This window comes from Mastacembelus armatus, chromosome 1, assembly GCF_900324485.2.
Source record: "Mastacembelus armatus chromosome 1, fMasArm1.2, whole genome shotgun sequence".
In the NCBI taxonomy this organism is placed as follows: Eukaryota; Metazoa; Chordata; class Actinopteri; order Synbranchiformes; family Mastacembelidae; genus Mastacembelus; species Mastacembelus armatus.
The window spans coordinates 8,837,187-8,860,723 of record NC_046633.1 but is presented as its reverse complement, the minus strand read 5'-3'; the positions used below and the strand labels follow the sequence as shown (position 1 = coordinate 8,860,723).

The 23,537-nt window shown below is 37.7% G+C and overlaps 2 protein-coding genes across 4 annotated transcripts; one reads left to right on the top strand and one right to left on the bottom strand.

The window, feature by feature from the left end:
* The first annotated feature begins 1,022 nt into the window (after window positions 1-1,022).
* usp53b (ubiquitin specific peptidase 53b) lies at window positions 1,023-18,979 on the top strand. Of its 3 annotated transcripts, none has more exons than XM_026304417.1 (18): window positions 1,023-1,507; window positions 2,745-2,941; window positions 3,274-3,434; window positions 4,348-4,440; window positions 4,549-4,683; window positions 5,556-5,669; window positions 5,854-5,936; window positions 7,018-7,123; window positions 7,824-7,970; window positions 8,169-8,318; window positions 8,428-8,596; window positions 11,270-11,389; window positions 11,495-12,218; window positions 12,744-12,802; window positions 14,401-14,479; window positions 14,620-15,446; window positions 15,779-15,865; window positions 18,904-18,979. In XM_026304417.1, exons 2-17 carry the CDS (start codon window positions 2,848-2,850, stop codon window positions 15,853-15,855), a joined length of 3,138 nt encoding a protein of 1,045 aa, XP_026160202.1. In that variant the 5' UTR covers window positions 1,023-1,507; window positions 2,745-2,847; the 3' UTR covers window positions 15,856-15,865; window positions 18,904-18,979. The 3 variants fall into 3 exon arrangements, with proteins under 3 accessions (XP_026160202.1, XP_026160201.1, XP_026160200.1); XM_026304416.2 differs by lacking the exon at window positions 18,904-18,979 and adding an exon at window positions 16,182-18,894; XM_026304415.2 differs by lacking the exon at window positions 18,904-18,979 and having other exon boundaries at window positions 15,779-18,894.
* A 225-nt stretch (window positions 18,980-19,204) lies between these two features.
* Window positions 19,205-20,997, bottom strand: fabp2 (fatty acid binding protein 2, intestinal). The gene is made up of 4 exons (XM_026303719.1): window positions 20,723-20,997; window positions 20,035-20,207; window positions 19,573-19,680; window positions 19,205-19,442 (listed from the first exon to the last, which is right to left on the bottom strand). The coding sequence occupies exons 1-4, from the start codon at window positions 20,787-20,789 to the stop codon at window positions 19,392-19,394; spliced, it is 399 nt and encodes a 132-aa protein (XP_026159504.1). The 5' UTR covers window positions 20,790-20,997; the 3' UTR covers window positions 19,205-19,391.
* Window positions 20,998-23,537: the final 2,540 nt, after the last annotated feature.

Genomic DNA, 23,537 nt, shown 5'->3' with positions numbered 1-23,537 from the left:
ATAACTTGGTAGGCAACATTCAGAAGGAAAAATATGCAGCCTCATTTTGTCAGAGGTTTATAAATAATACCAAGAACTTTTCATGTGTCTCAAGGGAGGTTTCAGCGCTATTGCTGGATTCAAGAAATGCCATATAGGGTTAGACTTTATTTATACACATGCCCATGCCATAGATTGCACGTGATCTACAATCTCATATATTCTCTTCAGTGTAAATTAGCAGCCCGGCCAGCATAAACTACACTAATAATGGTATTACATCCAATGCGTCACTGAAATAATGTTCTCCAATGAGACATGTCTAAAATCAGTGGCATCCTATCAATGTAACAACTCCTGAAAACTGTTTTACAGTATTTCTCACAGAATTGCCTGCATGCACACACATACATACACACACACATAGCAGCAGCAGCAGCAGCCAATAAACACTTAGCCTATAGGGCATAATAATGGTAAACGTCTTTGCATTTTTATGTTTCTCTTTTTTCTTATCTTGGACTTTTATTTAAAGACATAATATACAGTCAAAACATCACACCAGTTCTCTCTTCCAGAATGGGACAGAGCCACTAGGACACTGAGAGAGAAACACACTAATTACTGAGTATAATTTTTGCTGACTCTGGCTTGCATACTCCATCAGCCTCTTTTAGTCCTCCTGTCCTCACTTAAAACCTGCTCGGCTCTGCAGGCTTTCCCCTGCCAGGCCCTCCATCTGCCCTGATTGGTGTTATTCCATGCCCTGTTTACTGCAGCACCAGAGTCAGAGATTATTACCAGGTAACATTAATATTACCTGTAATTGGTAGAAATAATAAGAAAGCATGACTATGGCATGTTTATACATTGGGTATGTCCACAAAAAATATACAACAGTAATTTGGTTCTGTTATGTGACATTTAAGTAAGAGCATGTACCAAAAAAAAAAAAAAAAAAAAAACACGCAGCGTTTAGTCCGCACAGTGCTGCATGATTATGAAACCAATGCAGTCATGTGATGGCTTCTCTCATCATCATCATCATGACAAGTTGGAAGTCTGACCTTCCACCAGCACAGTTTGCCATGCAGGGGATTGAAGAGTGCAATACAGCAGCAGTGCACTTGAGGCTGCACTAGGGGCGGAGTTTGACCTCTCAAGTCTCAAAACATCACTAATCCGCGTCGGACATTCTGGCACAGGCTATCACCGGCTCCGCTGCAAAAAAAAAAAAAAAAAAAAAAACACCGGGAACGCATTTCTACCGAAATAGAGAGTGTTCCGGTCGGGTCTGAGTGGCATCAAACAGACGCCACTGGCTGCGGTCTGTGCGCGCGTCGGAGGGATCTGGAATGCTGCACTATGACAGATAGCGCGTTACATGCATCTGGACATATCTGCAGTCATATGTAGCCCCTGTTATTTGCAGGATTCAGCGAGAAGTCGGTGGATTTGCGCGTTGACAGCTGGACCGCCCTGCGCCTTTTATTGGAGCCGATCAGCCAAGTATCCGCTTCCCTTTAAGGTGAGTGTGCGGAGCACTTGTTTTGTCAATGCTTGAACGCAAGTTGCGGCATATTTATGGTACCGTATAGCTGACCGGGCGCCGTTCCCACATAGTTGACCGTGAGCCTGGCGTAGCACTGGCAGCACGTCTCCTGCTGTGGGAGCGCGCCCGTGCAAAGCTTTTTTGGGGGGGTTTCAACGCAGGAAAACGGGGGATGTCCGTAAAGCCCCGATCAGTAGTGGATTTATGTCCTCTCTGTGAACCCTACGGCAAAGATGAGCGCTTATGTCACAGGGTATAGGCCTATACGGGCATCACATGGTGTCAGAGAGGTTAGTGCGGAAACACATGTGGGCACTGATACCAACTGTGGGCTTTAAAAATCAATTTACAGAATGAAACACGTTATACACAATATTTACGTAATGTGTAATTTTGTGACCAAAACTGTAAACCCAAACCCAATGTTTGTAATCAGTAATGTTTTGAACACGACACATTTTCAAATAATAATTACATGTCACACAATAACATTTCTGTCCTCATCTTATCACAATTGAATCTTTAGTTGCTCAAGAAAAAAATATATAATTTTTGTAGTGCGGAACATGATTGCACAATTATATACAGTGTCTGTGTATATATATATATATAAAACTATATATAAGATCATTATTTATGGTGCTGGGTTGAGCCTCTTGTTAACATTAGGATTAAATAGTGTATTAAACTGGAATTTTACAGAAGTTGTTTGTTGATTACTAGCTGTCGTTCATAATCTGAAAACAAATGTTACAGAGCTAAGCCAAACTATACTTGCAAATTTGAATTTAAGCAGTATAGCATCATTTTGGGTTTTATTTAAAATAGCATTGATATCATGATATATATTAAAATATAAAAATGTACTGTTACATTACTCCTTAGATTATTATTCTTGATGTGAAAGCTGCAGATCATAGGATTGTTACAGAAGTCAAAGCTCAGTTCATAATTCAGTGTTTCTGAGCAGAGATATGAAGTTTGAAATGTATGTTGTGAGAATGAACTTCCAGCAGTGATAATTCGGTGTTTGTCTGCTATATTTAGCAGCTCTTTTCAGCAGTGCACCACTTAGGGAGGAAAGGCTTTGCATTAGATTTGCCTTTTACAGATTGTTTTTTTTTTTGGTTGTAATACAATGCAAAAAAATGGCATGGATGTTATGCCATGCTGCAGTAACAGCTCTGCTGACTTGCTTTTCTTCCCTCCCCAGGTTTTCTCCTGTTGCCATTCAATGTCCAGTACCACATGGCTAAGACTGTCCTGTGGTTGATCCTGATGATGCTTTCAACAAACCGCTCCGGAGGGGCGTGGGGATGAAATGGAAGGAGCCCATGGCCAGACCGACGCATCAGCTTCCACCTCCCAGCATGTCCAGCTGCAGCAAGTCTCCTGCCAACTCTGGAGAAGGTAAATGACATGATTCATCTGGCGTCTGACCAAATCCGTCATTTGGATTAGTGATGTAATGAAAACTGTGTCCAAGATTGAAATTTTATACACAGCTGCTTATTATGCCTTCTTAGTGCTATGCAATAACAGTCACAGTTTGAACCGTCAAAATAATCAGAATAATTGACAATTAAATATAATTTATACACGTTCATATATTTGCACGTTTAGTATGTCTGTTGGATAACAGAAATTAAGAAGTTAATTTTTGAAGACAGACAAGTACATGCTCTTAGTGAAATACCAGACAGAAAATAATACATGTCAAAACCTGAGGGTTTTTTCATCAGTTGCAGGCTCTAACTCCATGGCATGGGTGAAAATGTTCAAAAAATCAGGAGGAGGCCTAAAGAAATCCTACCAGCCTGGGAGCATGCTGTCTCTTGCCCTTACCAAAGGTCTGCTGAATGAGCCCGGGCAGAATAGCTGCTTCCTAAACAGCGCTGTTCAGGTGAAAACCATTTTTGCCCTCTTGTCTTGTAAAGAAAACAATGTAGAGCTGCAAGAATCAAATTTTGAACACTAGAGGGCAGAGGTAGACCCCAAAACTAGCATGCTATGAAACTGTTGCTCATTAGAAAAAAATCTCTTTATTTTGGCGCACATTTTAGAAAACATTATCCTAAGATTACTCAGGATAACCACAGAATGAGGAGAATCTCTTTTTGCCACCTGCCAATACTCACTGTGTTTTACTTTTCATTTAATTTGTTAAAAAACATGTTTCTATCTTGTTTAGCTAAGAATTTTAGTATTTTCACTGCACATGGACCTGCAAACCAAAATAATGACCTGAAAGTTTAGAGATTTGAGTGTTAACTTTTTAGGGTCTTGAGCTGTTTTATTTTTTGAGTTTTAATTTATATATACCACATTACTAAATTTTTGCCATGCCAGTGTGCAGTATACATACATATATATATATATATATATATATATATATATATATATATATATATATATATATATATGTATTTATATATATATATATATATAAATACACATATATATACACACATGTGTGTGTGTGTGTGTGTGTAGCGTGTATATTTTTCCGCACGTCATGGTTTTTCAATTCAATTTAAATAATCATATCTCTGTTTTTACTTGGTTTATTTAAACCTAAACATGACTTCTTGAACCCAGCAAGTGATTTGATTGTGCCGGCATGATGAGAGACTTCTATGGGTTAATTTTTGATGTTTTGCACTAGCACGCCCTTTACATTTATTTTTAAATTGTACAAAGGTGTTTAATTTGTTGATAATATAAAAAATAAGTAGTTTTTTTTATATATAGTTTGAGCATTTGAAATCCTTCAATGAAATATCATGGTTTTAGTTGCTGTTGTCGATCCTCCTCAGGTGCTTTGGCAGCTGGACATTTTCAGGAGAAGTCTGCGACAGCTCTCTGGTCACTTTTGTCTCGGCGATGCCTGCATTTTCTGTGCTTTGAAGGTTTGTAGGTTCAGTTTTTGCATTTATTTGATATTTGTATAATAATCCTATAATGGTTCTCAAGGATGGATTCAACAGAACTAACTGATTGTTGTTTTTCTTTTTCAGAGTATCTTTAGCCAGTTTCAACAGAGTAGAGAGCGTGTGCTCCCCTCCGACAGCCTGCGTAACGCCTTAGCCGAAACTTTTAAGGACGAGCAACGCTTCCAGCTTGGCTTGATGGATGATGCTGCTGAGTGCTTTGTACGGTGACACTGTGCCTTTTTGATTTGTAATCAAAAGTAACATTAAGTGGAAGACTTTGTGTTAAATTACTTAATGGCGCTTTCTCCTCGAAAATTATTCTCCTCTAAAATGTCCTTACTCACTGTCCTTGTTTACATATACAGTACTGTGCAGACGTTTTAGGCAGTTTAGATGTTTCAGATCCTTATCACACATAATCATCAGTTACCGGATTGATCCCAGGTTGTACAGTCCGCTCTACAAGACAACAAGCCTATAAAGAACCCAGACAGTTTATGAAGAACTATTTTCAGAGGCAAGACGAACCAGGAGTCCTGCAGCATATGGTCTGACCCCCACAGAGCTCTGATCTCAGCAGTGTGGAGTCAGTCTGGGATCACATGAAGAGACCGAAGATACTGGGACAGCCTGAATCTACAGAAGAACTGCAGCAGTTTCTCCAAGGTGCTGCAAAGTACCAGGAGAAACTGTGTGCTGGTCAAACCAAATAGAACTGCTACTGGTTTGAGGGCAAAGTGGAGAGCTGCAAATACTGACTAGATTTAGGACTGGTTCCCTTTTTCCCCTTTATATGAAGTTAATTGATAAATGAAAAACTATTTATGTACTTTATATTAAAAGAAACCCATGTATTTTTGGTGACTAAACTTTTGCACAGTACTGTAAATGTTCACATATATTGAACACATGAGCAAAAAAAGTGAGGATAATCAGCTTGTGACATTACTTTTGTTGCTTTTGTTAGTAAAAGGGACTCCATTTTATGAATGTTTATTCTTACATACTCCTTCACTTTTTATGATTCTAACTATTAAATATTGCTGCGTTGCATGTGTGTTCACTGCTGCTCTCATTTCTCTATCTGTTAGGAGAACATCCTGGAGCGAATTCATCTACACATAGTTTCAGACACTGCAACCGATGCTTGTTCATCCAAATCCTGCATCACCCATCAGAAGTTTGCTATGATGCTTTATGAGCAGGTGACATATTTGTTTGTCATTTTAATACGAAATATCAAATCAAATCATTGACATATGCCATAGTACGGAGAAGTTTGTTAGAAGTCATTCCTGCAATGACTGGTTCGAGGAAAATGCACAGAACATATAGACAGTGTCAACATAAAATGTAATCTGTAAAATAATGTTTCGTTTTCATTTGCAGTTTGTGTGTCGGTGTTGTGGTGCATCTTCAGACCCACACCCATTTACGGAATTTGTACATTATGTCTCAACCACTGCTTTATGGTGAGTACTTGATTGCCTGCCATGGCTTTTAAAATGGGACACAAAAATCTGGCCAAAGAGCTAATCCTGATTTAAAAGTCAAAGTATTAAATAAGGGTACTACAAAATTATTTGATTGCAGTTCCTGTCATTTCAAAGCCATAGTTTGAGTCTAGAGTCAATATATATCACTCTTAAGGTTGTGCTACAATACCTACAGCACAACATGTGTATTCTTAATGTTGACCTTTAGAAAGTTAATGTTTGGCAACTGATCAGTAGAACCTAACTGAACAGAACCTAATATCTGACATTTGTGTTGTAATAAAATGTTCTGCAACGCACTCACTACTGAATTTTATGGATTTCATCATATTACTTTAATCATATATGGAAGTCATCATATTACTTGGAGCTAAACCAAACACCTTAACACCAGGGTTGATTATTATTAACATTGTATTCTTCATATTTCTAAACATCTAGATATGTGTCTGCCTCTGTTGTGCATAATGCCTGCTTGGCTTGTTTTCTCCATGCACACACATATACGCATAGCAAAGTAAAAGTGTGTAAGCTCATTGTTTGAATACAGAGTGTTAACTTTTCTATTGTATCTATGTTTTAGACATTTGTGCTTTCATAATAAATAAAGAGAATATTGCAAATATTCTGAAATATTAAGTTTTTTATATTTTTAAATATTTCTAAAAATATTATTAAAGGATTCTGCTAATGTGGAATTTAAAATTGCAGTACAAGGCTTAATGTGTATACTCAATGGCCATTTTATTATGTACACCTGTAAAATCTAATGCCATCCAATGTAACAGTTTAACCATAAATTCGGCTTTTGCAAAGACAATATTCTGCCTGTTAATTAGCTAAATTTTTTATTGAAGTTGTTTGTAGAGGTGCTTCTAATCTTTTGCCCACCATATTTACGAACACAAAACACTTTTCAATATAATCCAGTAAAACAGCACCCCAGAATACAGCCCCACTGATAAACATATTACGTCTCTCTGAAAGACAATTATTAGACAATTAGACAATTACTCTAGCTATCTACTGTCCAGGTTTTCATGCATTTTATGTACAGCCAACAGGTTGATCGCATGTTGGCGAGGAATGAGCGGCTAAGATCAGACATGTTTGCAGAATTGCTGCAGGCAGCAAACAACACAGGTGACTTTCGAAGCTGCCCGGTATGTGACTTATTCATTGTCGCTTCTCATTTTAATCTGATGTCTCTTTTAAGGAGTTATCTGTACAAAATGCCATTCAGCCATTCAATGGCGATTCCTTACAGGTAGCCTTTTAATGAATCATTTAGCCGCTAAGCTGAGTACTGTAAAATGGACACAAACATGAGTTTTTCAGCTGTGCAGAGTACACGCTGTGCTTTCTGCTGTGACACTGCTCTTGAAGCCGGAAGGAGACAGTGCCAGACTAGCGTTAGGATATAAATAGCAGTAAGGGCTTATCCACTATTTTTCTCTCATCTGTATTTGCGACTGCTGTCTTCCTCTTTAGTGTGCATCAGTTCGGGAAAGCTGAGTGCTCTGCTCCCTTAACCACTTATTGTTATAGAAATTGCAAACTGCCTTGTCTTAAAGATACTGATCTGTGTATGTTATTATATTTATATAATACTGCCAAACTTCCATGTTTGCAGTAGTCCTGATTATGACATTTTGAACTGATGAGTCACATGAGTTTTAAGTCAAAAGAGACAAAGGGATACAGCCACACTTGAAAGAAAAGATCATTTCACTATTAACCTGAGATCTTTTTGTGTTGTACGTGCTGCAGATCACAGCGTATAAAACAGAGATATATTCTTCTTCATGTTTTTGTAATAAAATGTGTACTGGCCCTTCATACGATTTCCTTCATATTTTGTAGAGTGACTGTGGCCAGAGTATCAAGATTCGCCGTGTGCTCATGAACTGCCCTGAAATTGTGACGATAGGATTTGTTTGGGATGCTGAGCAGTCTGATCTTACAGATGATGTGATTCGGTCACTCGGCCCACGTTTGAACCTGTATGGGGTAAGAGCTGAACAGGCTGAACATGGCCTTTGGGCCTGCACAGATAATAAATAGGGATGTACCACATTCGCCAGCTGTAAACTGTGCAACTTCCAATGGAAGCTATCAAAAATACATACAAACATTTTATTCCCATAGGATTTAGTATCTGCCAGAGAGCACTATGTGGAGATCAAACTTCAATTTGCTCCTTTTCAGCTTTTCAACCGTGTCACTGATGAAAATGCCAAACGGACTGAGCTACATCTGGTGGGGATGATCTGTTTTTCGAGTAAACATTACTCAGCTTTTGCCTATCACACCAAATCTTCAAAATGGATGTTTTTTGATGATGCTACTGTAAAGGAGGTTAGGAACTCTGCTATTAATCTACTCTCTCTTTTCAAAAGCCTATATCCCTGTGACTGTCTGTTACACGCTCTAATATCACACTTTTCATTTTCTTTTTTTGTTCCAGATTGGATCCAAATGGAAAGATGTTGCCTCTAAATGTGTCAGGGGACATTTCCAACCACTTCTTTTGTTTTACACTAATCCTGAGGGAAGTCCAGTGTCTAATGAAGATGCGCCAAGACAAACAACCATGTGCCCTCGGTACAAAGCCCAAGTAAATGGTGATGTGACAGGTGAGGTAATCCTCCAGTTATTAGCACGCCTAACCTTAACATTGCACATAGATATTTAACACATGTATTTTTGACAGGATTTTTGGATATGGCGAAATCACAAAAACCTACCATAGCAACCAATGTGATAAATAATGGAGCTGTTGTCATCAGTACAATTTATATTTAAAGGTGCAATGCATAAAATGTCAAAGATTTAGTGGTATCTAATGGCGACCCACTGAGCACCTTTACATATCCCACACCCAGTTTTCAGGTGGGATGGAGGGTACAGTGTCATCTTTAAAACAAACCACAAGTCCCTGTCTAGAGCTAGTGTTTGGTTTGTCCATTCTAGGTACTGTAGAAACATGGCTGCCTCCATTAAAGGAGACCTGCTTCTTATGTAGATTTAAAACACTCATTCTAAGATTAAGACAATGGCTAGTATTTTCTGGTGATTAAACACTAATGAAAACATATTTATGGATGCTGTATTGTATTTCTGCTAATACATCACTCTTAACACTCTACATTGTACCTTTAACATTAACATACTAAGTAGTTACAAGTTGACATATACTCATGAAAGGTTACTATAGATTAAACTGACTAAATCAAACAAACTATATGGCAATTTAAACCCAAGCTTGCCTTTTTCTTTTGAAATATGGTAAAAGTGCAAAATAATTCACTCAATTCCACTCCTCCTCCTACTGATGGATTAATTTCTTATACACCATCAGGAATCTTGGTCATTCATTACTGTCTATTAAACACAAACCTTGTTATTATTTGTAATTAATGGAAATTACCATGTAAAGATTATTGTCTTATGGTTGAAACAGTCCATGACTATGATGACAGCACTTTATAGGATATAAAGGCCATGGAGCAATGGGATACACATGTTTTGACATGCACCACTCAGGACCACAAGTGTTGACAAAGACCATGATAGTACCTACCATAACACAATCATGGTAATGATGTGGTCCAGATTATCCAAAGGTGTTCACCTAAATAATTCAAATGCACCTGCTATAAATATTTGATGCAAGATAGTTACACATACTATTTTATTCACAAAAATCCACATCTATTGCAACATCTTAACATTTTTTCTTAAAATATCGTTAAGTGAAATTAAACATCAAATAGTGAGTACCTGTGGCAGTAATGATGTCACTTTGGAAATTAAAGTTATGGTTTGCTTTTAGGATTGAGATATAACCAGAGGCAGAAAGATTGCCCCCACCCCACCATGTGCTGGCTTGAACTTGACATGAGGATGATGCCTCTGTTGCACGCAGATTACCACCCACGCCTCCCAGCCCTAATCTCTCCTCCTGTAGCCAAGCACACTCATGCTGTACTGTTGTCACTCCTCCCGTAGACATTTTTGACGTTTGCCTCCATTAATTTATCTGCTTGTTTTTTTGGCAATGCTGCCCATTTAGATGGATTTTTTTGCTTTAGCATGGTGGCCAAACACTTTGACTGGCATGGGATGTGATATTTGTTTTTATGAAAATAAGTGTAAGTAGTTGATTTCGTTTTTTGGTTTGCTTCAGAGTCATATATGACTCACATCTTGAAACATCATATGTATTGTTTTCATTTTCTTTGCTATTATCAAATTTGTTAAATTATTTCAAATGAAGTTTTACTATAGTGTTAATTTTTCATTAAATATATGGCAGTACGAATTGTAATCACTTTAGTTTTTGCATTTTCAACTAACCAGTGAAGTTGGCAAAGTATTATAATATATTTGCATTTCAAGCTTATTAGTCTATGTGAGTTCAGGCAAAAAGTAGGTATTAGTGAATCACTTGGTAGTTGACTGTTTTTTTTTTTAATCCAAATCTAGTATCCCCTTTCAGTGGAACTACTTAAATGTCAGCATTAGATGTTATAAAGAAATTTGGAAATCTGAAATACTACGGCTTACTCACTGCTGTTACTCACCACTATAAAGATAAAGAAGGAAACCATACTGCAGAAAGTGGTCCAAGTAACCTGCAGAACGAAGGACTTGAGAAATAAAAGTGAAAGACGAGAGCAGTTGTTAGATAAATGTGCTGAATTGGAGGCAGATGTTCACAGTCCACAGCAGCTTTGTTTCTCACAGTGACCTGCTTGCTACAGAAACACACCATAGGGTTGGCAGATGTGAAAGCAGTAGTGTATTTTAACGCTGCACTGGCATCTGTTCATTGGTGCTTCTTGTTTTGTTCTGTCTCTTGCCCTTTGGCAGCAAAGACACGAGATGAGAGTCCTGTAAAAATAGCTATTACAGCCACATCGGAATTTATAATGAATGAGGGAGGACGTGTCAGTGATGAGCCTTGGTCTGAGTCAGAGAAACGAAAATGTGATATAGGTTTGTCAAGCTTGATACCTGCAATGCACAAGATACTGTAAATTAGACTGAACTAGTAAACTTCATACGTTGGAGGAACTGGGTGTTGTACAGATTTGCACTGAAATCCAAAGTCATGACATACGCTGGTTGTTTTTTCAAGCTTAATGATGTTTTGTGCATAAAAAGAGAATTTTGGTGCAAATAACATCTACTATGTGATATACTGATGTCAGCATTTCTCAGAAAACTCTACTTAAGAGCCACATGAATGAATCAGACCAAATGCCAAAGCAAAAACATCTTCCTATTCATTTTTCCCCCCTCAGCGAAACATCCACCTGGCAGTCCTAACAAATTCCAGGAACCTTTTACGGAGAATTTGCAGAGGCCGGGTGACTCAAAAAAAGATAGAGGGCATCGGAGAAGTGAGCCAGCACAACACAAAGGTGGATTTTTGTGTCTGCATTTGGGCATCAGTCTAGATAACTGCTGTATATAACAATATGTTTAAATGAGTTGTTTTATAAATGGACACTCTTCACTTTGTTTAGAGATGGCACATGCAAGATCTTCATCTCCAGACAATGGGCCAAGGCCTTCTGTGGATCAAAAATTAAAAAGCTATCAACGCACTGAAAAATCAGCAAACCATTCAAGCAGAGGATCTCAGGAGCCACGTGGACAGTCCCTCGGTACACAGGGTGGTGCGCACAGCCGGAAGAACAACACTTCCCCAAGTCGCTATGATCAGGATAGCTGCCAGGAGCAATGGCACAAAGGTGGAAGCGGAGGAAGCCGCAGTAAATCTAAGTCCACCTGGAAACCAGTTCGGGAAGTGTTAAATGTGGACACTGTACTGAACGAGCTGGAGCAGCGGCGCCAACAGCAACATGACAGCCCGCGACGCAGTAAGCCATCATCACAAGAACGGGTGCATGCCGAACCAAGTCGAGACCGTGAGAGGGAATGTGTACGAGCCAGAGAAGATCGGAAGCAGAAGTGTTTAATGACGATTTATGAGGACGAGCAGCGGCACGAGACCGAGAGCCATAGCTCTGTAGAGTCAGAGAGCAGGGCCAACCAGCAGAGGGGCAGCAGGCTTAAGGGTGGACCAAAGACGCTGCTGCGTAGTGATACCTGGACCATTCAGAGAGCAGAATCTGGCTATGAGAGCAGTGATAGACTCAGCAGTGGCTCCACCAATCCTGACTCACCTGGGGTTGATGGCTTTGCTGTTAAAGACCAGAGATCAACACAAGAGGTGCAGTCACAAAGGTAAAAAAAAAAAAAAAACATCCACGCAAGGCTCATTTCTCTTAAAACAAATTGAGGTTTTACACTGAAAAAATTTGAAATAATGCCCTTTCAATGAATAACATGGAAGCAATGAAACTGTTTTAGGAAAGTTAAATGCCTATTATAGTGTATGTTAATGATGACCACTTATAGACAACATGCTTTTCGTGTATTTCTCAGCATATTTTCTTACATATTCAGTACATTTCAAAAGAACACACTGCTTGTTCCCATGACATACTAATCACATTGCTTTAACTATATATAAATGCATCAGGAGCACAGCTGAAACTGGAGCAAACCTTTATTCTATATGACTACATGCTGGGCATCTTGTAAAACTACTTTACAGTATAAACCCATCAAAATGGTTTCTATATGCTCAGTGCTTAGTCTTATGTTAAACGGAACGAATGTTAGAAGTGTGTTAAACCTAAAGCCTTGTTGGCATTGTCTGTGTTACAGTATACTAATTTACATATCATCTTAAAAACATATTCTCAGCCCGCTGAACCAAAAGGGAGGCGATACAAAATCCAGTACATCCTCACCATCACATAACGGTAAGTTCCAGTTAGTGAACAAGATTTCATTGGCATAACTAATAACTTCATTATAATGAGTGTGGAGTAACCACAACCTGTTGGCTTGTTGTAATTTTTATGGCAAATTCTGATATAGAAATTCTTATGTAGATAATTAACCTCTGCAACAATTTTACTTTAAAAATACAAAACATGTGTTTTACATATACGGACCAAAAAAAAAAAAAAGAAGAAAACTGAGACACTACCAACAAAAGTAGGATGAAAAGAAGATGACAATTAAAACAAGATTACAAGTATAACAAGATTAGAAGTAAAACTGTTTATGGGTCGGGTACATATCGCATCTAATCTGCAATACTTCCAGGAAAAGATTTACAAAAGGGGAAAAAAAGTTCCATTACAGAAGATGTGATGTATTACGGGATTACAAAATATATATTGTTTCATAGAAACATGAGTTTTTATGCATGGCCTTTTTCATGCACTATACAAGTACACTCAGTGTTTTCTGTCTTTTTATATCCTCTCTATCTGTATTAGTTTTAAATGCGATGTGTGATGTAGCCCACATACCCATAACATGAGAATAACTGAAGACTGATTAATGTCTGGGTTGATGTCTGAGCTTGGACTGGCTTATTTAGCCTCTTCACCCTGTCAGCCCAGCACAGGCATTAATCTGATGATAATCCCACAAACCTCATTCAGATAGCACAGCTGGACATGGCTGCTGGCTTTGTTATAAATATATTTCAGTTTCATGCGATGTTTCCATGGAGTGTGATGCACTTGATACTTTATTGTGGCTGTGCACATCTAGAGCCAGAGTTTCCAACCAACAGCTAAGGCTTTTATCCTTCCATGGACCTCTCCAGGGCAACAGCAAAGAAAAAAATAACACATCTATTTTTAAAAGGAAGGAATTCAGCACCAGGCCTGCCTCTCGCTGCGCTGGTGCACAGAGTGAGCATGCTGCCCGGTTCGTCCAGCTGTGAGAGAGTCTAGTGAGATTAACATTCTGCTGCTGCCACCTCGTGTCCTGACAGGACATGTGTCTGTGCATCAGAGGTGCCATCTTAATCATTAGGGAAGATTTAGGACAGAGTAGGAAAAGGAGTATTTGAGCTCAGATATTAATCCTAGAATTCAGGGAAAAATAAATCTGAATTATGAGATTAAAGTCTAAAATCTGCAATTTAGCAAAATTCTGGCTTTATTCTCAGAAATCTGAGATTTAATCCACAATTCTAAGAAATTCTGAAGGTTAATCTCAGCACTTAAATCTGGCTTTCACCCCAGCCCTCTTCCTCTTATTGTTTTTTTATGCTTTATGTCTTTCTTTTTCTTAATAATATCAAGGATTTACATGACATAGTTTAGAAGATTTATCATTTTGCTGTAATTAGTTTTTTCAGAACTGAACAGTAGTAGGCTTGTTTTTATACATACCTCTCTTAATTTCAAGATCAGGAGGAAAAAATACATTATCTTTTACATGAATTCCAGTATATAAATAGTTATATCTTACTCAAAAGAGAACCAAAGAGTGTATGTTTTATTTAAATTATGTGTTGTTTCTTTATTTAATTGTTTCACTTTTTGGCATCTTATAGGTAAACATCAACCTAAACCTCAGGGAAAGAACCATGACCAAGTTTCACATTCAAATCTGAAGTGCAGTCCAAGTTTGAGGTACATTGTTGTTTTATTGTAAATTTTATAAAAATCATTACAATATGTACAACTAAGGATGTTATTTTATACAATCCATTGTATTTATGTATTATGGGAATATGTAATATTGGTATATACACTTGTTATCTCTTTTGTAGACGGAAATCAAAGTACACTTCTAGCACCTCCAGGAAAGCAGAGAGGGACTCTACTGGCTCAGATAACAGGCAGAGTGATCTGCAGGAGATGACACACTCTAGAGGGCACAGTGGAGAAAGTGCCGCCCTGAGGCACATTACAAAAACCAGCAGCTCAGAATGGAACAGCTCTGATGATCTCGCTCTCTCAGAGCCCGAGGACAGAGAAAGCACTTACCACTCCAGCAACAGCGAGGCCGTCTCCTCTGATTCCCAGTGTCCTCATGTAACCCTGGCATACCATCCTCCTAGCAATGTGACTACAGAACGTCTTCAACTCAACAATCAGCGTCCGCTTGCTATGACAGGGTCGCCCCACATTCGACCCACCCAGCGGATCTCCCCTCATCAGGGAGAAACAAGTCACGCAGTGTTTCGTCCGAGGATGCTTCAAGAACCTTTTTTATCAAGCCCTCGTCTTTCGTCCTCATCTTATGTTAGTCCTCACAGAAATCCAGACATGTCAGGCCTCCGAACCTTCTCAGATGCAAGCTCCAAGTCAGGCTCTGACCCAGAGAGGAGTACCCCATCATCATGTGAAAGTGAGGACAGACTAACATGCAGAGTGGAACAGGCAGTGCCAGCTCAAGAGGTTTCTCTGACAACATACTTCAATGTGGATAACTGCATGACGGAAACATACCGTCTCAAGTACCACAACCAGAGGCCTCTTGTTCTGTCTGCCTCGGTGCCACGGACAGCGGTTGCAACTGAGCGCAGAGACACCAGCCACACACTCCCCACTGATACACAATCACAAGACATGCCAAAAGCCAGACCTGAAACAAGTAAGCCTCTCTTAAGCATGCTTCTAAACCTGAATATGATGATGCACATATGGTGAGATGCTATAAATTCAGCACAGATTTAGCTCTTTTTATAGTGTAGCAGTTATTTCTTTAGTGCAGATGTGGCAAAACAGCTAGTAGGACTATTGTATAGCAAAGATTTCAGGATCAATATAACATTTATTTTAATTATTTAATTTGTTGTGTTTAGTGTTGTGGTTATTTTGAATCCACTAACAGTTTCTTAATTAATTTTGAAGAATGTTAAGTTTATGTTACCATATGTATCAGTGTCCGTACTTGTTTTATATATGTTATTTTTGTCTTTACAGGCCATAACAGCAATAAACCCACTGCAAAATGGAACCCAGTGACAGCCAAAGGACTGGATGAACATGGTTTTTTATGAATGTTACTTGGTAAGTTTTGTTTACATAGATGGACAATGGTCAGTAGAGTACTCACTGGATGCCAAAGAGTTTACAGAATGGGATTATGTGCTGAAACCTAATATTTCCAAATTTGTTTATGCAACCCTGTCACATATGTAAAACCTATTTCTAAATGCTGTTGTTTTACTACCACATATACTGTCTTCCATTGTCCTGCAATATTGCTGCAAGTGGATTTTGCTTTAACTAAAATCTGGACTGTTTTTAGTTTGCACAACAGGTTTTGAGTCTTTATTATTTGCCCTATGTCAAGTTTAAGATGTTTATTTTTTTAAATGTGCAGTAGATCTGCAGGAGTGCTGCTGTGAGCTGAGGATATACCACTGTATTTCAAGTAAGGCATATGAGATTATGGTGAGCAACAGATTATACTGTGGTGTATACAGTAAACTAATTATACAAAAAAGATAGTGGGAGGACAAATCACAGCATGTTGGCATGAAAAGGTATGTTATATAATATGTCAGAATATGATGTCATTGTACACAACACAATAAAACCAAAAGGTACAAGGTTTGCATCATCAGCAGCATGTTTAAGGTGGTTCATTTAATCACACCTGAAGTGAGAACGAAATAATAAGATTGGAAATGTTTCAAATGAACATCTGGGCAGCTTATAGACTTTATGCACATCGAAGTCCTTGGTCCACCAGGGAACAGACATATACATATATTGAGTTACTGATTTGTTTCAGTTGTTGCTCTTTATCAGTTTGTTTTTTTTTGTTTGTTTTTTGTTTTTTTACAACATTTATGTGTTCATGAATGACTGAAGGCTGCCCCACCCCACTCAGTCTCCTTGTCTGTAAATCTGTAGAAAACGTTTCTTGTTAATTTGTTGTCCTGGAACATTATAAGCAGATTTCATGCCATCATTCATAAATTGATCATTGAGAGAAACAGTTTCTTCAAATGGGATTTTGGAAGAATGTGTTCAGTTCCTAACAGTTGCAGATCCTATCATTCATTGACTATGACGCTCTGCATTTGGGGCCGCCCTCAGATTATTCAGTATGTCACAGTATACCGTCATGCAACCTTGCGTATTCTACCTTTGATTGTTCTGGGTTTTGTAATCCTTTTTTGTAATTAACAGTGATGTCAAATTGTATTTTTTCAGTGTTCCTCTTAAAGTAGACAGATTTGCAGGTATTTTCATAAAGATGCCGATATAATTAATATGCCTATCTCTTGTTATTATTGAACATACAAAACAACAGAGAATAATATTCTGAAACCTGCATGTGGCCTTTACAAAGTCTTACTAGCTGAGTGTTATAGCATAAGCATGAGCATGAAAATATTGGACTGTGAGTTCAACAAACATAAATTCTAATGGATATTCAATAAAACAATTTGCACCTACGGTTTATTTAGAAAGCTTTCAACACTTGAATGATGATTTTCTCATTCATGCAAAAACAGTTTTATTCATGCATCCACTGTAAATATAAAGACCAAACTGTCCAAGACATACTATGCATACACTAAAACTTACTTTAAGAAGATGGCATTTTTAAAGCTCTATGTCGTATACATCCCACACTCCAGAAAATACACTAAAATAGGTGTTGCTCAGTTTTCAAATATTGATACCAGTTTTCTTTTCTGCCCACAGAATTGCCAAGTATTACTAAACATCCTGACATTTATATAGTACATACACTATATGTATAGAAGTATTTTTCACCTACTTTTTGACTACCCACATTATCCTTTGTCCATATGTTCCTCACTGCACATACTGATTCACTAAATTTGTTTGTGCTTGTTGTGTTTGAGTTGTCCCACACCAAACAGTTGTGTTTAGAGATTTATGTGTATAATCACACCTAAATTTCAGCATCTACTTGCATGATTTATTTATTGAAATATTCAAGACATACAATATAACAGAGAAATTCTTATTCATGTAATATTTTATATTCACCAGACAAAGAAATCAAAATGACTAAATTATTGAATTAGACAAAGCTGAGTATATTGGCCAGTTTATCTTAACGTTGTCCTACCTGCACACAGGTTTTTGTGTTTTATTATGTAGCTAATGGTTATATCATCACCAGTATACTTCCTGTTTTCTGAATCTGTTTTAAGATATATATTGTTATAAATTATTTCGTACATTCTGGATGTTGTGTCTTCAGTTCCTGTATATCAAGAGTGCCTTGACATTTTCCTTGTATCTTTTATTTATTTATTTATTTTCGGTGAGTGAAACCACATTTATTGAATAAAAAACATGAATGAAAAGGATAGAGGATGTCATGAAAAACTTTTGAATATGCAATGCTAATAGTGACATATCTGATGATACTCCTCTATGTGCACCTTTGTACTGTATGTGTGTGTGTGTTAGTGGGCGAGGGATGGATTTGTTCAAGGTCCAGTACTCCTAAAAGCCCTTTCAGACTTGGAAGCTGCCACCACAGTGTGAAGCGGCAAACTCAGTGGTTCATTCTTCATCCAGCTGCAGTTTTGTGACAAAAAAAAAAAAAAAAAAATGCTGACATCCAAATGAGAGCAGCAGAAAATAGGGAAACCTGTCCTTGTAACCTCCAGGGTGTCAAAATTTGGTGCTTCTAAGTCTGAAGGAGCCTTAATGTAAACTGAAAGATTGTTTTCCATTGTTTAACTTGGGTCATTGTATGTGCACGCATACATATGTCTATGCACTTGAAAAATGAATCTATCTGATATTTGTTTTTCTCTTTCACCCATGATCTCTTGTCTTCAGTTAAAAGCTTTATATATTCAAGTGGCCCATTTGATATAAGGTCTTTTGTTAATGCTAGACAACACAGTTGGCATTCTATCCACCCCATACCTTTTCTCTTGTGCTAAATAGACAGAGGTTAATGACACTGTCCTGCATCAACACAGAAAAGTTTCCATATCATGTCACTGATTTTATTTGATAAGGTTTGGCCTTATCAGCTATGGCCTGCCTGGTGTGTAAGACCTGGATGCCTCACTAAATCTTATTGTCATACACTGTGTTAGGATTTGGCCTGACATTACTTCTGAACTGAGCTGTTGGTGCTTCAGTGAATGCTTCATGACCTGTGTAAGTACAGACCAATTTAAAGTAACATGTAAAATCTGTCTACACTTATATTTTTGTAGATAATATAATTATTTTTATTCATTGTTGAATAAAGTTATTATTGTATCACTCGGAAAAGAGAGCATTTTCTCTTAATGTGTGTATACATATATATGTGTGTGTGTGTATATCAAAAAAATCAAATTCAGCTCATTTTATTTAAAATACTCACTTTAACAAATAGGAAAGAAAAACTGCTAGTGATAGTATTGCTTTATTACCGCAGGTATTAAAATCCAGCACAATTCAAAACCGACTGGCATTAAAAGTAGTGCACTTTTTAACAGGTTATGTTGATATCATAAAATTTAACACAATACTGCACGTAATCCTGAATTCAAACCATTATATCTCACCTAATAGTTCTGTTAATTATATGTTTGGTCTAACCCCTCTTGAAAATCCTCTTTGCGTCCACACCTTCATAGTTGTAGCTCTGTTGGGGAAAGATGACAGAATAATGTAGTTATGCAACTTCACAGTTGAAAGAATGATGTGTTTGTTTGAGATAGAAAGGGTTTATTTGGTGCCATAACCTGCCCATGTATACACTAAATTGACCATACCTGTATGAGTTCATCTCCTTGAACAGCTCTGGTTGTTGTCAGCTGCTTTCCATTGTCCTTTCTGGTGAAAAGCCCTTTCAGCATATCTCCCTCCAAGGTCCATGAGCCCTGCAGTGTAAAACACACAACTTGCTCATGACATAGCTATAGTCTTGGCACAAAGTGTTCTGCAGAAGTGTACTGGTTGACTGGTTTTATGTCAGCGATTGTTATAAAAGTCAGGTTCATGGATTGTTTTCTCAGCTAACAAATAAACTGTTTCTCGTAGCTCAGGTTCAAAGTCTGAGTGAAAAGTGAGTGAAATATTCAGCCCATCACAAAGTATTTAGAAGTAAGAAAATGATCATGCAATGTAAGAAAGAGCTGATATTTGCTGAGAAACCTGAAACTTGTAAGGGTTTCTGATCAACAGTGTAGTGATGGATACGTAAATGTGCCCCACTAGATGCCACTTTTACTTACTGATAGTTCTGTTCCATCTGCAAGGCTGTAATCAAAGGTGACCCCCAGGGTGAAATCTATTTCCAGGGTGCGGAAATTACTGCTCTCCTTGACATGAAACTTGTCTCCAGTCTGTTCGATGGTTATCTTGAGGTTGTCGTGAGCAGCCAACTTCCTCTTCACCATGTTAATTCCTATCAGGAGACACAAAGGAGATGATAAACTCTCAACAGTCAGAGAAAGTTTGTCAGGATTTATTCACTTTTCAGGCACATGCATTACAATGGGGGTTCCTTCATTTGTGTGTTTGACCAGGTTACAGAACCCAAATCACAAACATGCACATTACATTATTGTACCACTAAGTGACTTTATCTCCTGTATTGGCTTAAGTTTATATTCAGGTTTTCAAAGAACGGTGATATTAATTTATAACTTCAGTTATGACTGCAGAAGTTTAAAAATGCTTAAAAACTTGCTTCAATAAAAATCGTTTGTCATATAAATGTCATTCTCAGATTGAAAGAGTGATCTTTGTAAAATGTAAATATTTGCACTTTATTAGTGCTTTGCTAGGGCGTGGTTATATTATATTTTACATGCGTAGTGAGATACTCTGTAATATTTTTAATAATGCATCAAATGCCAACTATTTAGGTAACATCTTTACCAGTTTAAGGCAGATTTGCAACAGTTTGACTATACTCACCCATTTGCTCCATGAATTTCTCATAGTTGTCACTGCGATCAATTTTCCAGGTCCCATTGAACGTCATGGTGGCAGTGAGCGGGAAGCGAGCAACTCTGTAGAAAAGGAGTGTCTCACAGTGACTCAAAGTTTGCTGCTCCTTTTAAACCAAGCACCCTCTTATCTCGTCATCTATCTGCTGATGTGTCCGTTTAAAGCTCATTATTCAATAGCCACAATAGCCACAATAGCCACAGCTCCACAGCTGATTGGGCAATGCCATAAACTATCCCATCTGATACTGTATACTTTTTAATAATGTAATACTTGACAACCTGTTATACCTGTAAGTCTGTTTACAAAGGGTGTCTGTCTTACCCACGTTAGCAATAGTCACTGCAAAACAATTAAGCACATAGCACACAAATTGTTTTTAATATCTGTTTCACTCTGTGTTCTCAAGCATGAACAAAATAACTAGACTAGCTGAAACATACATGAGTGCACTTTCATTTACAGCTGCTTATTTAACTGCCTGTGATAGAATTTAAGTAAACCTCCATCTGTGTGCAAATATAACAGTTATTGTTTGTGCCAGTTTTGTTGATAATGTGCTGCCAATGAAACCTTTCACTGTCAGTGGTCACTGTTCATAAACGAGACCTTTGATATTTGAAGTTAATGTTAAACAAACACTTCATAGTCATTTTTTCCAGTCTCTCATAATCTCTTTGGGTGAATGCATAGGTTATGCAAGTAGGAAGATTTTCGTAGAGCATCTGTGTTTCTGAGTTTGGATTTTGGGGGAAGGAATATTCAAAATATGCAATATAAAATATATGTACAAACATAAAAAAGTATTGCCCCACCAAGTCTGACAAGGGACTAAGTAATGCATTGCATGTGCTTATTTTTGTTTTTTTTCATCTTACTATGTGGCACGAGAGACCTTTGCCTGACCTTCACTTCCCTCTCAATGAATTAGCTTCTTATCACCAAAGAAAGCTTTCTGCTATCAGTGCAGTGATGAAATCAACAGATTAAGCTGAGATACGGTACCCTGGATTAAGCCCTGCCAGTGGTAATTTTTAACACAATTATGGGTTAGAGTTGTGCTATCAGCTGTAACCCTACATGCAAAATGATAAAACTTTTTATAAATCAGAGTCACCACAGGGAGTCAAACTCAGTTTTAGTCCAGGCTTTATGTCTAATCAAGTAACTCTGTGGATTTGATGCTTAACAAAGGACTTTTACAGCATCTGTCTAAGGATCAGGGTCGTTGGGTTTGTAGAAGCTTCCAACTTAACTTCTTCATAGGTTAGTTGGGAAAGCTAAATGCACAAAACACTATGCACTTAACTTTATTAATGTATGGCTGAATTAATGTTATTCAAATTAAGGGGAGCCTACACTTCTCCTCCAGGGCACAGGAGGCGCTGTTGAACTTTACTTCCATTAAAACCTTTCCTAGTATGACTGGGACTAGTCCCTTTTATTTTGAACAATGTCAGAAGAGGGGAAAACTCATGCAAATCTTACTAACTCTAGATTTACAAAGAAGATGAAGATAAATGATATCTTCTAGGGAAATGGTGATTGTATCAACACCCAATCCACAGTAAAGTTAGCACTGATTCCAGTGTTGTAGCCATAGTCCCTGTTGGTGGGATAATTTAAAGCCAAAGTTGAAGATTTATTACAAATGGGACACAGGACAGGATACCTGGATACACTGGTCTGGTCACTTCTTCCTGCTTAAAGGTAGGATTTTTCTGTCATACTGTTTATTTTTAAACCTAATTTTGTGTTTTTGTTTGAGAGTTGTTTGGTTTGTTCCATTAGATTTTTTTGTGTAGTGTCCCCATGTTCTTTTTTGTGTGGTGTTGACTTAAATGTCTGTAATGCAAACAACTGAGTGCCACACTCGCCATCTTGCCAGATGTGCTTTTTGTACGATTGCAGCCAACAGTTTTGATATTGTTTTGTGCCCCCTGTGACTAATTATTGTGTGTATTTGTTGGGAAATGTCTGTTTTATAAAAGACCTGTTATCAGTACAAATTTAGCTATAGGCTACGTCCCATCAGTTTGTTCTGATGATTCAGAGCAGATTAGACCTGGTCCAGATCCTTTTAAAACTAATCAGAAAATAACAGAAAGAAACCCAAATCTTCAGCCAATCACAAAATGGCCTGTTTTGGTTATTGCAGGGGTTGGTAAAGGTTCGTAGCCTGAGCTTTTTATGGAGTAATAGTGGATGATAATTAGTGTTTTTTGAAGGACATACTTCACCCCTAAGCTCACAAACAAAAATGATTAATAATTATGAATGAAAAATAAAAACAGTTAGGCTACAGTACTATTTTATGTATTAGCATTCACTGCATGAATTATTCTGTGTATATGGTAATATTTGACACACTGGTTCTTATACCCCCCCCCCCCTTTGTTACCTACATGAAAATGCATAATTTGGTACTGCTTTTTAATATATCATGACTTTTCAAGTTTGCACCCACTGAATGGCAACTGCACTGTATATTTTAGTACGTTGGTATGAAAGATTCAGCTTCAGTGATGATAATAGCAACAGGTGTATCAGAAATGCACGTTGGTCACTTTGTCTCCATGATTTTAATATTCTGACTGACCACTAGAGGGAGCACTTTACAAGAGAATTAATATTCTCCAGGTTTTCAAGGTTCTATATCTAATAACACTGCTAGTTAAACTCTACAACACTGACTTCTTTAAGTTAGGACCATGCATTTTTGTTATCTGTTAAATCTTTGAAGTTTAGTCACAGAAACACAGAATGCTGGTTGATAGCACAG

Bases quoted from the DNA above. Each gene is read 5' to 3' on its own strand.
- fabp2 (XM_026303719.1), bottom strand. From the start codon at position 20,789: ATGACGTTCAATGGGACCTGGAAAATTGATCGCAGTGACAACTATGAG. The intron at 19,681-20,034 runs GTAAGTAAAAGT...TTTACACTGCAG, and splicing joins CAGATGGAACAGAACTATCA to GGCTCATGGACCTTGGAGGG. The intron at 19,443-19,572 runs GTATGGTCAATT...TTTCCCCAACAG, and splicing joins AAGGAGATGAACTCATACAG to AGCTACAACTATGAAGGTGT.
- usp53b (XM_026304417.1), top strand. From the start codon at position 2,848: ATGAAATGGAAGGAGCCCATGGCCAGACCGACGCATCAGCTTCCACCT. The intron at 4,684-5,555 runs GTACGGTGACAC...TCTATCTGTTAG, and splicing joins ATGATGCTGCTGAGTGCTTT to GAGAACATCCTGGAGCGAAT. The intron at 12,219-12,743 runs GTAAAAAAAAAA...ACATATTCTCAG, and splicing joins CAAGAGGTGCAGTCACAAAG to CCCGCTGAACCAAAAGGGAG.